This window comes from Carlito syrichta, unplaced genomic scaffold (genome assembly GCF_000164805.1).
Source record: "Carlito syrichta isolate Samal-C Ts95f unplaced genomic scaffold, Tarsius_syrichta-2.0.1 Scaffold303673, whole genome shotgun sequence".
Classification (NCBI taxonomy): Eukaryota; Metazoa; Chordata; class Mammalia; order Primates; family Tarsiidae; genus Carlito; species Carlito syrichta.
In genome coordinates this window covers 1924580-1942402 of record NW_007247769.1, presented here as the reverse complement: position 1 = coordinate 1942402, position 17823 = coordinate 1924580, and the positions used below count along the sequence as shown (strand labels likewise).

The 17823-nt window shown below is 43.7% G+C and overlaps 1 protein-coding gene across 1 annotated transcript in view; it reads right to left on the bottom strand.

The window, feature by feature from the left end:
- The window catches only part of KCNMA1 (potassium calcium-activated channel subfamily M alpha 1), a gene marked incomplete at its 3' end in the record, with an annotated part of 543667 nt that overhangs the window by 144923 nt on the left and 380921 nt on the right, over positions 1-17823 (bottom strand). Inside the window, exons 18-19 of the mRNA XM_021712861.1 lie at positions 16391-16561; positions 14738-14829 (exon numbers count right to left, since the gene is read on the bottom strand). Coding sequence (XP_021568536.1) covers positions 14738-14829; positions 16391-16561 — 263 coding nt within the window. The remainder of the gene's footprint in view (positions 1-14737; positions 14830-16390; positions 16562-17823) is intronic.

Sequence of the window (17823 nt, the reverse complement as noted above, 5' to 3'; positions counted from 1 at the left end):
CAACCTTGGAGAACCCATATTGTTCCAATCTGTCCTATATCTGATTTGAAGATTTACGGCCTCCCCTTTTGTGCCAATAATCATTTCCCTCCATTTTGTTTTCCATACAGTGAAAGTTATCAAGGAGCCCACATATTGAAAATGTTTGAATGCAGTTAGAGTTGATGGATGGGAGAAGCCGCCTCTCTAACTCAGCCTCGGCGTTAGAAGATCTGCTTCTGCCAGCCCGTGTCTGAGGAAGGCCCTGCAGGAGCATGTGGGATGGATGGTGAATGGGGAACATTTATTATTCAGAAATATTTTCGGGACTTTTGAAAATTCCAGGGGCAGAGTTTGAGGCAGAATATGATTACAAGGAGAAGAGAAGTAGAATTTATTTTATCCTCAATTATTGAAGATATAATTGCAAAAAATCTAAGATTGAGAGCAAAGTGTGCCCTCCTTGAAAGCAGGGGCATGATCATTCGTAAGGCATGATTTAAAGAATGCCACAAAAACTCCACTCCATCTAAAATTATCCCTCCTGGGCCCCATGATACCCACATATTTGCACATCTACCATGTAAGTTTCATACACTGATTACTCAGCTCACACACTAAATAACTAAATAGTCTTGGACAAGGCACCAATTTCACATTTTATAACTAAAAAGCCAGTGCCTTTGAGGAGCTAGAGCTAGTACTTGATTCATGAGGTTATCCTGAGAATTTATTTAAGGAGATAATACACGTAAGGACCTAGTATTGTGGCCCACTGTAAGCATTATAAAATGGTAGGCATCACGTGACATCTATAAATCAGGATGTAACAGATATAAAGTGTTCTGTGGCCCATATAATCTCACTAATCCTCAAATAACTCTGTGTTCTTACCACCTGCATCTTTTCAGATAACCTCTCTGGACCTCAATTTCCTTAAGTCACATGCCTGGCATCCCACAGCAAGTAAAAGTGACCTGATTCGGATGCAATCCTGGTCTCTGACTCCGGTTCTCACTAAGACAAAGGTGGTGAGGGAAAGGGCATAGGTTCTGGTATCTCAGCTTCTGCTTCTTCAGGATAGGTGGGGCCAGGCCCACAAAGGTCTTCCTGGATACGTGGTGAGGGGGTGGGTGTTGGAGGAGTCCTCAGAGGAAAGGAGGAGAGGCTTAGTCTGGAGATTGGGATAGAGAAACCACCACAGTTTTGCAATACCAGCAGATTCTGGCTGCAAAGGCAGTATTACTAGAGTTTCAGCAAAGTCTAATTGTAGGCAGAAATCACAAGTACCACAGGTCAGAACACTAAACCACACTTTTTACTTAAGCAACATGATTTGGCAACATGGGGCTGTCAAGTGATGCAAATGTCCAGTGTAGACATTATATGTCACTTCCCACCCAGAACTTTCCTCACCAGCCCCAGGATCCAGAGGATAAGAACCTAAATGATCCATTTACAATGGACACTATTTAGGAAAGTGAAGCTATGAAAGCAGCTGAAGCTGTTCCCACCTGTAGCTCAGGATCTGAACTTTTTTAGCCTACCAGCCATCTTCACGACTGATTTCTACAGGGCCTGACCGCTCAGTTTGTGAAGATGACCAACAAATCAAAATCAATAACCATTTCTGATTTGACAACCTGTTTGATTTTTAAAGTTGTTTAGTTCTGTGAACAAATATTTCTTGGGCAAAGGTAATATGAACTAATCATAAACTAATGGTAAAGGCTTAGATTAGAAGATCCATCTCAGATGCACAAGGAAGCATCTCAAATGCCAAAACAGTAACAGATGGTATTTTCTGGAAAGGAGTTACTCATCCAGTGTAAGCAAGCTGTGCCTCATGCTGGCCAAAGGCTCCATAAACACGGGCTGGGTTCACTGGGGGTGGGCAATACTGGAGGGTCACGGCATCAGTTGGTGAGCATGACTTCATAAGAAGAAGAAGAAGAATGCTTGACCATTATGAACTCCATCAAGGGTTACCAGAAAATTGCCAAATGCTTACTTCATACACACATCTTCACTAAATATATATTGGTGTACTTCTCCCATCGTTAGGCATCTCCACCTCCAGAATGAAATCCCACATGTTCTCCTCAATCACTCTACTCCCTGTTTGGTGGTGGGCCAGGAAAGCCTGACAATGAAATTCTACATACTTTTTTAAAAGACTCAGATGGTGAATCCTAGAATCGGTAGCCTTTGAAAAAGGGAATTTTAACAGTGGGACCATGATGGGACCCCTCCTACATTCTCAGCATATGAATGGCCCTTGGCAAATGTTTAGCACCAGCTCTCCTTTAATGTGGAAACTGAGGTCCAGCGATTCAGTGCAAGGTGAGTGCCAGACCAAGAGCAGAACACCTCCCCTCTGTTTGATGTCTTCTGGTGAGAGGAAGAAGTGGTGCCAGGGAGAGCACCCTGGGCCAGGAATCAGGAGACTGGGGGCGAGTCCTGTGTGACCTGCAGTTGGTCACTCTAAAATGAAGAGGCCCCGGCTGATTGAGCTGCACCCACCAGACGCTGATGAATCCTCCCACAGGGCTCCAGCTTCTCTGCCCCCCACCCTAGTTCACGCCATCATTATATATTGTCTAGACGGCTGCATTAGCTTCCTAATTGATTTCCCTATTTACTCTCCTCACTGCTCCAAGGCCTCCTCCCCCCACAAAAAATCCGAAGAGCAAAGACTGAAGCAAATCTGACTGCAATCAGGTTCTGTAAGGGCGGGAGGAGCTTAGATCTCTCTTTAGTCTGTAGGAAGACAATGTAAAATGCACAGCTCTGGGCTGTTTATTTTTAAAGATACTATATCCATTTTTACTGGAACAAGTATAAAGAACTTAAAAAACCCAGAGCTATCCTGTCACAATAAATCAGACAGAGTAAATTGAAAATCCTATACAGCTTTCCCTGAATACATTGTGCTCACTTTGTCAAAGAGGTAGATGAAATGTGGCACATATTGATCTAGATGTCTCTGTAAAACTATAATATTTATATCAAATACATATGCTAGACTCTCTTCTGTCTTTCTGCTGAGCCTTCTAATCATGCTTGCCTCATCCCACCTCCCCAAAAATGCACCCCACCATTGGCAGCCCCTAATATAATGGGAATGAATTTTTAGAAGTACTTGTCAGGGGAACGAGTGGCATTTTGTTATAAGGGAAACAGGGTAGTGGGAGTTAGAGATCTGACAACCCATACCACAGAGTGGTCAGTACTGAAGTTTGCATCTTCCCTCCTAAGCTGAACTTGAACCATCAGTGTCTACATCCTCACCGCTCCTTGACTCTCATGCAATCATGCAAGCTGGGTTTTCTGTTCCTTCTCACCAGTAGTGCTCTTTATGGCTGCTTCCCTGTTTTGGGTTATGTTCTTCAGGGTTATTGTACCCCAGCTTTTCCCTTGAGACTCATTATGCCACTGCCAAAAAAGATGACTAATCCAACTCCTACCTACTCACTTCTTCCTTTACTGAAATCCTGTCTCAATGGGACTGACTTCTACATGGAGTAGATCGCCATGGGTAAACAAAGCCTACCTCTTGGATGTGTTGGCCTCATCCCTTTATCATACCCAAGAGCTTGCTCAAGGCCCTTAAAATTTGCTGGGTTTTTGAGAACTATTTGCTGACTAATAGACTGGTTGGCAAAGCATGCTTCACCTGGAGACTGTATGCCAAAGTATGTGTGCATTTAACAGAAGAAATTTAACAGTTAGTTAGCTGCAAGCCTGTTGAACCACTGGCTGATTCTGCCACCCTGACCCTATTACCATAGTTCAAGTTTGTGAGGGAACTGTATATATAAAGAGGAAAAATGAAAACAGAACAATTGAGACTGTGTTTAGGGCCCACAATCCCAAATCTCAATATAGCCATTTTCTGTTCAAAGAAATTAGAATAGAAACAAAGAAGTTTAGCAATAACATAATTTCCTACCCATGGCCACAACTAGAACTCTGCTAATCACAAAGGAAGGAAATGCATTCTCCCTCCTAGGGAGGAAGTGAACAAAGTAATCATCTTTTCCAGCTGTCAATAGGGCTGCTCTGGAGGAGGCAGGCTGTGTTGCTGTTTCCCTCAAGAGGGGCAAATGGTTGAGCAAATAGATCCCAACAGTGCAGCAAAGACAACCCTAGAGCAGAACCCCAAGGTCAGAGGACAGAATACAGGCAACCCCAACAGAGACTACAGGGTGATCACACATCTTTTGTAACCTGCAGCCTATATGGAATCTCAGTCTAAGTCTTAAAAATAAATACTGAGAAACTCAATGCAGAGAACATGGGTTGTTTCTAACTGTTCATCATACCCCCTCCCTTCAGTCAACAGCACGCTATTTTTAATTTGGGGAACTGCCCCTCCCCTCCCCAATTACATACAGTCTTGGGACCTTTCATCAAGATTCCTTGTCCAAGCAAGGTCACTCAGTGCTTATAAATCTTGGATGGAGTCACACTAAGATCACAGTGGGAGTTAATTCAACCCAATGACAAAACCCTCTAATGAATGTCCCCAAGGTTCTGCGTTCTGGATCTCAGAGCTAATTTCTTTCTGGCTCTTTCCTGTCCTACCTGGGGTCTTGTCCTTCAGCTTTCCCTTGGATTCTGTAAGCTATGCTAACCTTAAGAAAAAAAAAGATCATTTTCTGCTTAAGTCAGCAAAAGTCAGCTTCTGTTGCTGCAACCAAAACACTCTAGCTGATAAGTTTGTTTACCTTTGCTTTAATTTCTCATTTAATTCTCACTATTACTCAGTATGCAAATATTATCAGCACCCTTTTGGATTATTTCTCCGTCTTCCTTTTTTTCTGTCCATCCCTCCTCCCTGAAAAGGGAATTCATTAGCTTTCCATAATTGCTGAGCTCTCACAAATTGCACTGTTTTGTCCTTGTGTCCCTCCGCAACACCCTCACCCTTCTACATTTTATTCATCCCCTTACTTTGGGCTTGGTGGCCTTTGACCATTTAAAAATAAGCCAGTCTTCCTTTGACCTGACTCTTTCAATACTAGGCGATTCTCTGCTCTTAAAGAGAAATCAGGCCACTGAAAGGCACTTTCCTCTCTCTAGATCAAAGCAGATTTGCCCGTCTCTACTTGATAATGCTGCTTCTGAACAAGAAGGAAGCATTCTTGTTCAGTGAGAGAAGACTAAGGCAGACAAAGGTCAACGTCACCCTTGAGGGATGAAGTTGAGAGAGAGGAAGAACTAATGCAAGTAAAGAAATGGTCCTTAATTTTGCAGTGGAGAGGATTTTTTGTTTTGTTTTGTTTTTGAGTTGGAGTATCACTCCGTTGCCCAGGCTGAAGAGCAGTGACCTGCTCACGGCTACCCCAGCATCAATCTGCTGAGCTCACGTGATTCTTCTGCATCAGTCTTTCAAGTAGCCGCGCTACTACAGGCACGCACTACCATGCCCAGCTAATTTGTCATTTATAGTAGAGATGAGGTCTCACCAAGTTGCCCAGGTTGGTCTCGAGCCTGTGGGCTCAGGCAATCCCTGCACCTAAGCCTCCCAAAGTTCTGGGATTACAGACTTGAGCCACAGTGCCCAGCCAAGAGGGTTTTGATTTGCAAAGCGAGCCCCACCTCCCTCCCTAACACCCCTAGTAAACCATGCATCATGGCCCTAGAGAATGTGCTATCGGAACTGACCTCCCCATAATGACAATCAAGTTGATACATCTTTGCCTTGTTCTCCAGTCACACCTAAGGGCATTGCCCCAGCTGGCATAAACTGGTCTTCCCTATGTGGACCCAGCATACTCGTATAGGTCTCAGCAGATCTCCAGCATCTATTACGTACGGAGGAGCCGGGAGGAGTCATAGGTTAGAAGGCTTGTTGAATCGTGTTATGCCATAGCAGGACATTTGTGGGGTGTGAAAAGGAGAGGACCTCAGGGTCACCTCAGCAGATCCCCATTCTCCCAAGTCTCTCTGTACCCCTCTTTTACTGGATTCATCATTAGATCTGTAGGTTTTTAGATGAACAAGGCACTCTGCCCTAAACTGCTCCAAGAGGTATATTCAGCAGTGTGAATTATCAAGTGCTTTTAGGGGCATTCCCTCTAATATGTTTCCCACCTTCATGATTATTTTACATCTTCATGATTTTATTGAACAAAATTCCTGTCAAAAGAACATTTCTCTGGGATGATGCTCCTACATAATCAGGCTTTTTTTTTTTTTTTTTTAGCTGCCCCTGGCTCCTTGGATGGTTCTGACTGGTAAGCTTCAGGAGAACAAGAATCACATCTTCTTGCTCACCCTTTTAACCACAGCACCCCGCACAGCACCTGACACATGGTGGGGGTTCAAATAACTGTTTGTTGAGCCAATATGTCAGAATGAGAGCTTTTCCAAAGCTGTTCTTTATACTAGCTGGCATTTGCCTTTGGGTCAGTGGCTATGGTCATACAATGAACCACAGAGATGAATGGGTGTGTCTGTCTCTGAACCACCCCCGTGTCCTCTTATTAAAAAGGAACAAGAAGAGGGGATAAAGATTACTTTTACTGACATTTGGAGCAGTCCCCATGGTTCTGAGGGTGGGTGGGAGCCAGCCATTGTTATGCAACACCAGCCCTAGACAGGGGAGGCTTGAACCCTGAGAGCAAGGAATCAGATTTCCATGACTTTCACACTGTATAGGCCCTTATAATATTTTAATAAAAAGAGACACTGGTCTTGGCCAGTTAGAATGTTTCTTGGTTTATTTTCATAGTATGATGACATACTGTGGGATGAACCCCAAATCTACTAGGAACCATTTTGCACAGCTCTGGAAAGACTTCTATCAGAGGGAGTGACACAACAGGAAGACAGAAAACATAGGACATCATAGTCTCAGACAGTTGCATTTGTTCCTTAGATTCTGAATCTACCCTGCAAGGATTCACCCAATCAAAGGTGATACTGAACAGAAAGACCCTTTAGGGTTTATAATTAGAAAAGTCATATTCAGAATTCTTTTTTTTTTTAATGAAAGAAAGAATATTTGACAGCAAAAGTCTAGGCTTGAATATCACTTTTTTTTAAGGTACACAGTTCATCTCCCACCTATATTTCTATTCTTGTTTTCAGAACAATAGCAGGAACATTTTGATACGTGTGTGGAAGGGAAGAGAGACAGTGGGGGGTGGGAGACAAGGCTTCATTCCATCAGTTTTATCAGGAAATTGATGTAATATGCATCCAAGTCTATTTAAATAGAGCTACAAGTTTGAAAGGGACTGACGATATGGCTTAGAAGAATCCAAAGCAGATGCCAAGAAAAAAGTGTCCACATCCCACATACATGAAGACCCCTCCATCGGAAAGGAATATCTGGCACATGACATTATTCGATACAGCATCTAATGACAAGTGCTTTTGGTATCTGCCCCTCAGTACTGGATTTCAGAAGTAGTCAAGGGGTCATTTTTCCAAAGTATTAGGGCAATCTCAGGGTTTTTTTTTTCTCCTTGTTCCCAAAAAGTTTAATGCTAATCAAAGCAGAATGCCTAATCAGTACAAGATGGCCTGTCAACTTGAATTATCTATTTGTCTTCCTATTTACTGTATCTGTCTGTCTACAGTTCCTCATATCTTTGTGAAGATCAGTTATTGGGGCCTGTGTTTCCTTCTGACTAGAATCGCTACCAGATGATCCTTCCTGGTGATATGTTGACGATTTGCTAATTTATGGCTTTTAAAATCTAGGAATTTGAAGACAGTGCTGAATCCAGTTCAGGTTGGGAGTTATGTGGGCCAGGCAACAAGAGGGCTGAATGGCTACTTGACAAGGGATCTCAGTCTGTAGAATGCAAAGCTTCGGTCACATTCCAACCAGAGCAATGTCTGTGATAGAGTAATCGTAGATGACATTTTATAGAAAACATCTCTCACGAGAGTGGTCCACTCCTTGCAGGTGGGAAGAAGTGACAGTAAGTGTTGCCCAAGATACACGTAAACAGGAAAGGAAAGGCCTGTGGATCAGGCCAAGTCAACACCACATGAATTAACGCTGAATCTTATTCCCAAGTGCTAGAGGTCAGGCCTTCTCAGAAAGAATGAAGGTGGAAATGGCATTGCAGGAAGAGTCTCACTTCTGAGAACCAGGAGGAGAGGTTTCAATAAGCTCTGAGTTTGAACTTCCCAACCACTTAGGTGGCCAGATAATATAACGTGTAGCTCAGGAGAGTTGTGGCATATCTGGAGATTTGTATGAATGTGTAGAAGTGCATCTGTTTCCACCCAGTGCCTGGCATGTAGCAAGCACTCAATAAACATGAAGGCATGACTTGTGCTAATTAACTTTAAGGTGGTAGGGGGAACAGGGGGTGGTAGATAAATGAGTCTTTGTAAAGAAATAATCTATGTTCTGGCACAATCGATCGCTTAAAATTCAGTCTAGAACCATGGTGGGCAAAACCCAAGTGTGGAAGAGAACATGGAGTTGAACTTCATATTTATGCAAGACTGCCAGGCAGGAGAGAATGGAATGTGATCTCAGGAAGAAACAAAGGAGCTAAGTGAGAAGAAGAGTCTATTTCTGACAAGAGGAAAGACACAGTTTAAATATTATATATATTTATATACACACATACACACACACACACACTTAGGAACTAGGGAAAATATATAGGATGCCCTCTCCAGACAAGCCAAAGAGAGCACTGTTCAGGTAATTACAGCTTGAGCAAGAAATAAGTTTTTCAGACTTATTCTACTGCAGGTAGAACTAAAGTCGTATGGTTGAAAGAGAAGCTATTATAACTTGGATCTTAAAACTTAGGATGTTAACTACCCCTCGTCAGCTAAGGGGGTGAGCTAGGTTATGACAGCCTAGGTTAAGGTCATTGGATGCCTTAGCATTTCCTCCTCCAAGGTGGCACTTCCTTGGACTATTTTATCTAATATAAATAATCTCCATTGTTCTCTATCACAGAATCCTAGTCTTTTAATTTTGTTTTTACAGCACATTTTAAAATTTGTTAGTGTTATTTTCTTTAGGCGTACCCTTGCTCATGGCCTGCAACATCCTAGAGACAGTAAACTCCACGAAGACAGGTTCCCTGGATGACTAGTTTACAACTGAATTCTAAGCACCCAGCACAACCCAGCATCGTGCCTGACACGTAACTCAGAGAACATTCACTGACTGGATGAATGGACCAATGGAGACAGGCCACAGGAATGGGCAGTGAGGCAAGTAACTGTGCCTGGCTATTTTCAGTTTTGATATTTTGTTCTCAATTATCAAATACCCACTCATTTGTTCTCAAGTATTGTGTTCTCTTTAAAATATGAGCATTTATGTTAAAGAACATAGTGTTTTCATTTTTAAATGAAAAGGCATGACACATTCTCCCTGCCTCTATGCTTTTAAGGCTTCTTGCAACATAGAGACTTCATCTGAGCTTTAAGGCAGAGGGCCCTCCTTCCCATGGGATATAGTCTCTGAGGGCTAATATTCCAAGTCACAGCTATGAAATACACACACATAGTGTACTTTGCAGAAGATCTTTCATGTAGGGGCTTCTATTTCCACATCTCTCACAGACAGGTAAGAAACCACTGCCAGAGAACTGCTCTATGCTGTGCGGCAGACCAACCAAAGAGTGAAAGGGAAGATTACATCTGCCAGCCCTACTCTTGACTAGCTGGGTTACAGGAGGCGAGTTACTTAACCTCCCTGTTTCTCAGTTTTTCTACCCATTCCAAATGGAGGTGATGATAATACCTTCTTCACATGGCTACTGTGAGGACAGAATGTTCTTCCTAAGATGTTCTGCAGAGGGATCTGCCCAGAAGGGAGTCTAAGTTTGGCAGATAACTGTTTACCATGGCTGGTGACTCAAGAAAGAGACTACCTTCAAAGGATGGCACTGGGAAGGGGACGAAAGTTTTCAAATCCACCAAAGAAAGGCACAAATTTCACTTTGGGCATGATCCATCCATCCAGCCTCAAGAGCCCCTCATTGCTAGTAATTACATTTCTAGTCTAACCAGGTGAGAAAAATAAAGGAAGAAACTGCTTTGTTCCCTCCCCGCCTTTTTCTCTGTTGACCCTGGGACCAGCACCCACAGGGGTAAGGAGCAGGAGGAGGAAACAGCTCCAAAGTGAAACTCATGCCTTTTTCTTCCTCTTCATCATGGGCTCACTTATAGGGAGAGGTGGAGGAAGACATACAATTGTTATCAAGTTCAGAGCAGAGAGAGCTTCCAAGAGGTGACCTGGAGAAGCAGCAGGGTACAGGGAAGCTGACTTTCCAAGTTCAAATGCCAGTCCTACCCTTTATTAGCTGAGTCATGTCAGGCAAGTTAGTTGCTTAACCTCTCTGTTCCTCAGTTTCTTTACCCATTTCAAATGGAGGTGATGATTATACCTTCCTCATGGGACTTCTGTGAGGATTAAGAAACATACACATCTTTGTAGGTACTATCATTGCCACTGAAGGCATTCCTGGGTTTTGGGCTGTACTGACTCACATTCTCATTTCCAGGAGTATGTGGTACTCCTTCTGTCTAGATAAGCAAATGTTCTAAGAGAAGTTACAGCATTTAAGTTTCATAGGCAGCTTTCTTGAATTGGGGCAAGAGATGGGTTCATCCGTGATATTCCTCAAACCAGAATGAGGGCTCAACTTCCTCAACATGGGGATCTTTCCTCTAAGTTAATTACATTCACTTTCCTCTCTCCTTGCCTACTCCTTGTCTTTTATCACTCATTCCTCTCTCTGTGTGTTCTTTTAGCATGTGACCACCAGGAATCAGTAGAATAATCCAAACTCAGTCCATTATGTCTGCTCCAAGCACCAGGTCTAGGACTGCCTCAGCTGGGGGTTACCAAAGCCCCGTCATGGGAGACACAAGTTCTGGATGGCTCCTCAGAGGAGCTACCTCTAACAAGGGTGTTCCAGCAGATGGATTCCTCTCTGTGACTGACTATTTTCCATGGCTCCTGGCCATGTGACCTTGGACCATGATCTTGTCAGTTCTCATAAACTAACCAGGAGCGGAATGAATCACACTCAGAGAGGAAACCTCTAGGGGAAGCTGCAAGGGACTGAGAGAGGAAGGGAAGTGAGTTGGAGATCCCAAAGGCCATGGGAACCTCGCCACCCCCAGGCCTTCCCCACCCCTGAGCAGCTCTGACCTTACAGGAAGAAGCAGGAGGCAGTGGCTTTGGGAGACAGGCTGGGCTGCAGGAGGGCTACTCTTTTGAATAAGATGTAGGGTCTCAGTCCAAGAGATGAACTATGCCCAACACCTCCACCTCCAACTTGAAGAGGTGGTCTGCAACGGCCATGATCTGAACCCTTGGTTGGTGACACCCAAAACCTCCATTCTTAGGAGCCCCAGGACGTCATAATAAGATAAATGAGATAGTCAATATACACACACGGGAATGGGTACCTACACCTTACTGTGGGGTCTGGGTGTCCTGTGGGAGGTGATGAAAATGTTGGGTAAGCCACTCAAGGTCCTTGATTTCCTCTTGGTGGGGAAGATGTTTGGGGAATGCCACATGAAGGACTTAGGTAAAGCCAAGAACGTTAAACCTGAAAATGAAGTGCCAATGAAATCTTCATATTCTTCAATATCCCGAATTTGGGTGTTGCATAAACAAAACCCTGAGCTTCTCTGCCTCGTTTTTGTTTTTTTTTTAACTTTAAATAATCTTTGAATTCCAAAGTTTTAGCTTTGTAAAACTCTGTAGCTTTGGAGCATGAGTGAGTTTGAGTTCTCTGACAAGTTAATATATTGTTAGCGAAATTATTTCTGAATAAAATATGCACACATAAACAAATCCCTTAACTATGTATATGTTTTAACGACTTTCTGGGCATTCCTTTGATTCAGTCCTGGGGAGCAGAGAATGTATATGTGTGTCTGTGGGTAGAGCGCATTTATTTATGCTTACACAAAAACTCAGAGTGCAGCATGCTATTTTAAGAGTCTGAACTTTATCTTTCAACAAAGTTTAGCTGCTTTCCTTTTGCAAATGCATTTAATTTTATCTGGAAACTTTTTGACGTTAGAAATAGAACAACTGTAGTTTCTCATTATGTTTGCTGCCAGAATCCATGCTTGGTTGCTCAACTAAAGACCTTATATTGCTAATTACTACCACATGCCCATATCCCAAGCGAAGGAAAACTTATTGATTTTGACAGCCCATTCTCTCAACACTGAATTCCAAATGAAAACTCAAATTTTGGCCAAACATAACATTTCATCAATCTTGTTCTACTGACTGGAAAAACAACATCAAACAAAGGGTGCTAATGGCCCTTTATTACCGCTCCTTTCCCAAGCTTATATTTTCTGATGAAAGATCTAAGTGACCAAAGGGCTTCTTTAAACTACTTAGTAATTAGCTTTTGAACCAGGAAACAATGCGTAAAGTAAAGTGAACAGGCCTGGTGCTGATGACAGAATGGACTCTGTGTCTGCAGGGTCGGGGACACGGGAGACCAAAAGAGAACATTAAAAGCAAAGTGCATTTTCATAAAGGGAGAAGGAAAAAGAGAGAGAGAGAGAGACAGAGAGAGAGAACCAGGCTAAAAGTGGTGATAAAAGCTTATAGAGCCAAAAGAGAACAGCAGGAAGTCTGTGACCTAAAGTCATCAGTACCTGAAAGTTTGAGTGGAACTGCCAGGGCAAAAGATGACCAGATCGAACCCGGGCCGGTGAGTGAATGCTGGGCTGAAGGCCTCAACTGGGTCACCTGTCACCAAAAGCTGCCAGCCCCCAGCCCACCCACATTTGACTAGGGAAACTATTTTGTTTAAAAAAAAATTACCTGGAATGAGAGTCAAGAAATATTTTCAACCTAGACGTCAGGGCAATTGATTTTATTGACTTCTTCAGGGGTAATGATTAGGAAATGCTGGCAGAGACAGTGGGCGACAGAGGAGGTCATAAAAAGAGTCCTGGGCCTCAGAATGCCGTCTGCTTTATGGCGACCTGTCCACACCTTACAGGCAAAACAAATCGAGATGCTGTTTTCCTCTTGGCATGGGATAAATGACCAGTGGGAAATCTCTGGATGTATTTGGCCTTTTGGATCCAACCAACAGCCCAGAAATCAGAACAGCTTGGTTCTAACCACATCCAGGGCTGTTAAGATAATAGGGAAGGGAGGGGTCCATTAGAGGGAAGATGGAAGAATGTGCTGTCTCCATGAAAAGACGCCAACTGGCCTCCCTTTGCTCACTGTCCTTTGTGCCTCTGAAAGGAAACTGGTGTCCTGTGGGTAGTTTAAGAAGATGAGCCCTTTTTTCCACCTCCTCGTTTTCCAAATGCAGGACTGGACACCTGAGCTCAGGATGCACTGGGCAGAGGGGAGGGTCCACTCCATCCAGTATGGCTGACTGTCGAAACGAGAAGGGGCAGCGATGGAGAGAAGCATGATGCTACAGGTTTGATTTTATTTTCTCTTAAAAACCCAAGTAAGCTCTTCAAGAGATCATTTGAAAATGAATGAAAAGAAAAAGAAAAAAAAAACAGTTCCATGATAGGAACTTCCATACTTCCATGCCTGGGAAAAGGCATGAGTGATGAAAATGTTCTGTGTCATGATCTGAAAGATAGGATGGTTAGTTACTGAGTGTGCACCTAGACCCAAATTCCTCGAGCTGTACATTAAAGATGTGTACATTTTACTCCATGCAAGCTATACCCCCAAATCAAAACAAAGCTGAGTGCCCAAGAAAAAGCTTTCAGAAAGAAGTTAAGGATGGCTGCCACCAGTCCCACCTCCCCTACAGTGTTCTTGTCTTGAGGTGCTCTGGCAGAGGGCCCTGATGGGAAAGCCCCACCCCTTCCTTGGGAGAAAGATTTCCAGTCTATATTGAACGTGTACATTGATACTGATAGTAACAAAATGATCTGAGCACAAATTGAAATCGTTCCCAAGAAGAAAGCATTCATGTTTTGTGAAGTTCAACAAAAGACTCATCAGGAAGAGCATGTACTGGCCTGACATCCCATAAATACAATATTTCTCGCCCAGGAGGCATTTTAGCTGGGTAATGAGGCCCTCTGAGGATAAGATCAGTGGCTGCTGCCTGAAGAGGAGAAGCAGGTCCCTGGTAGCCACAAGGTCTCTGCAGTAGGCAAGATGACCTGCGTCATACCACCCAAGGACTTCCTTGCTAGAATTTTATCCTGCATTATTGCTGCACAAAAACCATCATAGGATGGCATCCCACTAGTTTAAGGGAGCAAAATTATATCATTTATCCAGATGACATGAAGAATAAATGAGCCTGGTCCACTTGTTAGGGATCAGAACAAAACACACGGGCTGCATTCCATATGAACTCCTTTCAATTCAAATTCATTATGTCTCTTGAAAACTGTGAATGGGATCAAGGCCTAGGGAGTTGCTCCAAGTGTGACAACTTCCTGGGGTAACCTGGGACACCACACCCGTGCAGAACATAGGCTCTCCCTCACAGAAGCACCCATTGGGGTGGGGGAGGGGCAGCATTCAGATGTCACTTCCACGGGGACTCTTGAAAGTTCACTCAACCACATCTTTTCTGATGCAACTGACTTACTTTCTGCCTCCATGTTTGTTAAAAGTCCCGCCGAATTTATTCCGATTCAGGATGAGAGCAGCAATTTCGGGCACGTAGCGGGCAAACATTGCCTACATGCATGAAACAAAGAAACAAGAGCCGAAAAAAAAAATGGCATGCAGAGAGGATTCTACCGCAGCGGAGGCAGCAAAACCTCTTGGCATACTTACTTTCTTCCACTAACCGCACTATAGGAGCCCCCGTATTTCTTGCGGTTTCCTATCAACTCTATGATTTCAGGGACGTAGCTGGCAAACATGGCCTGAGAAGATAGGAGACAGAAGAGAGACTAAAAAGACAAGCCAAAGAAAGGGGGAGGGGGGAATTTTCCAGAAGGGGGGATACTAAGATCTGAAAACACAAAAGGATTAGACCTGTGAAGGTATATCTTGGTATGTCGGATTATAAAAAATAAAAGCACAAACAGGGCAAGCTCCTGAAAATATACAGGACAAAACACATATTAGCCAATGCTGATGACTAAATTTTAAAAGAAGTTGAGAAAAATACAAAGCAGACAGGAATAAATAAAGGGGATCTCTAACTCTTCTGGGTGAAGAAAAAGAGCAAAAGGGGTGCATGCTAGTGAAATTAAACACACACACGTGCGCACGAACAGACAAGCACACTTTTTTTTGCAAAAGAAGTCCTTTCTCATTAAAATTCAGAGGAAAATCAATGCCTTTATGAGTAATTAAAGACAATAAACAACAAAAGAGAATTACAAAATAAACTTTTCCATTAAAAAAAATACTAAAAAGCACAAAAGGTTAATTTAGGAAATCACACAAGAGGAAAAGACAGCAAGGAGAAACACAAATCTGCCATGTTTTGTCCAACAAACATTTTGCTTGTGGCTGAATAAATGGGTCTTGTTATCTATGGGTACCTCCCAAGGATGTGGTAGAAACACTTGCATTAATGTACATACGCACGTGCACATTCATATACATTTTATAAATGTATATAGCCCATGCATACAAAACAGAGAGGTGTGTATGCATCACTAAATACAAATGTGCGTGCAGTGTACATATGTGACAGCTGCGTGTAACTTAGGATCTTAATCACTTCCTTCACACACAGCAAAAAGCTACACTTAAAATGAGCTACTGTGAAATACAAAATGCAGCAACCGCCAATGTGTGACCAGAAATCCCCCTCGAATTACATTATAAGGGATGGTTTAGTGCAACATAAAGAGCCGGGTAGACCTTTAAAAAACAAATAGTGGAACTTTCTTGCAAGAGGGGAAGAAAAATATCCCGCAGCAACGTGGAAGGGGCTGTTCTCAAAACTATACTCTGCTCATGTGGTGATGTCCACTTGGACAGGACCAAGGTGGTGCTCTCCACCCTCTGATGTGGGGACTCTTCTCTTCAGGGCAGGCCCCAGCCACAATGTTTGTTGGAAGTTTGGGGAGGAACATATAGGGGCAGGGGGAGCTCTTGAAACCGCAAACTGCCTACAAAATACTGACAGCATCTACCAGGGTCAGGTGGCAGTAACTGTCCTTGAAGCATACAGACACTCTGACTTATTAACAGCATCACCTTCTTAAGACAATTAGGCTTGTTCCTGGCTAAATGACTGTCCCTGACAAGGGCAATGTACCTGGATCTATGGGACAAGCGTCATACACCAAAGAAATATGCAGAAAATGCATCATCGTGCCTGGATCTACGTAGCCTGATTGTAACATTTAGGCTTCTATCACTTGCTTCTAATGCAGAAACACAGTATCAAAATGCAAGGCTTAAGGGAATGTATCACAGGAAATATTAACGACCATGAGAATCAACATCATAATAAAGAGTTTTTACCAGTCCCCCGAGGATGAAGAAGACCATGAAGAGGCGTCCAAGTGTGGTTTTTGCATAAACATCCCCGTAACCAACGGTGGACATGGTGACCATGAGTAAATAGACACATTCCCAGTAGGTAAGAGCCTGGTTGTTTTGGAAATTTTCCCATGGGTCCCCTGAATTCTCCACCTAAAGCAAGAGGATAGGGGGAAACAAATAAAACCATCATAAAGGTGAGTGTGTAGACATACAGGAAACCATGAAGCACAGCGCTGCTGCAGGCTGCTGGCCGGCCACATCACCCTCCACACCAAACCTGTGGTTCCCGGGGTTGCGTTCTGTAGGTTGGGCCGAGAACCCCAGGGCAAGTAACAGAGAAAGTAGAAAAGCTGGACTAGGAAATGCCTTCCCAGCTGATTGGGTAGAGAGGGGAAGGAAGGAGGGAAATGTCTTCAGGCCATTTTTTCCCCCAGGATTAAAGGTCTGAAGTTGAATAAATTTAGGGCATCGCTTCGGGCCATGTTAATAGCGCTCTTCAAGGAAAGCACCAGAGATACCTACCCTGACCTTCCTCAGAGGGCCTAGCTCTGGTTCTCCCACAGAAATCCTAGGCTCTCACAATGGAGGGCCGCTTCTTCCGGTCATTTTGACCAAGGATGTGCCTGGTGGGCCCTACTCCTTCAGAACTGCCCAAACCCAAATAGCATCTCTGGGAGCCTGGCCCTGCTCTCCCTCCTCTGTAAACTGACAACAGATGTCCTAGCCTGGAGGCTATAGGATTCTCCCCAGGAGCACCAAAAGTGAGTTCCCAAGGACCATTTGCATTTGCACAACACTTTAGACCCAGGACTGGCAGACTTTTCCTATAAATGGCCAGATGGTAAAAATGTCCGGTTTTGCAGGACACGCTGGTGCCAATCTCTGTCACAACTATACAATTCTACAGAGGCAAAACTTCAGCAAATGAGCATGGCCAGATTTGGAGAGTTTTGGCCCAGGACTGTAGTTTTCCCACTTACTGTCCTCCCATCATATCTGATCTGCCAACAAGGCTTTGAGGAGGGGAGTAGAGGTCCTTAGATACTCTCCGTAAAGAGGAAGTGACAGGGTCAGTTCTACCCAGATCCCAACCCTACAGCACCAACAGCCAGTGCCCATGATCCACCAGCATGGCCTGGAGACAGCCGACCCCAGGCCTTCAACGCTGTCTTTGCAGAGTTTCCGGGCGAGTAGATTGCCAGAATCCACAGATTCCAGACCAGCCTGGGCAACTTGGCAGGACCTGTCTCTACAATAAAAATCAAAAGTTAGCCAGGTGTGGTAGCACACACCTATCATTCCAACTACTTGAAAGGCTGAGGTGAAAGGATCACCAGAGCCCAGCAGATCAATGCTGGAGTGGCCATGAGTGTGCCATTGCACTCCAGCCTGGGCAATGGAGTGATACTCTC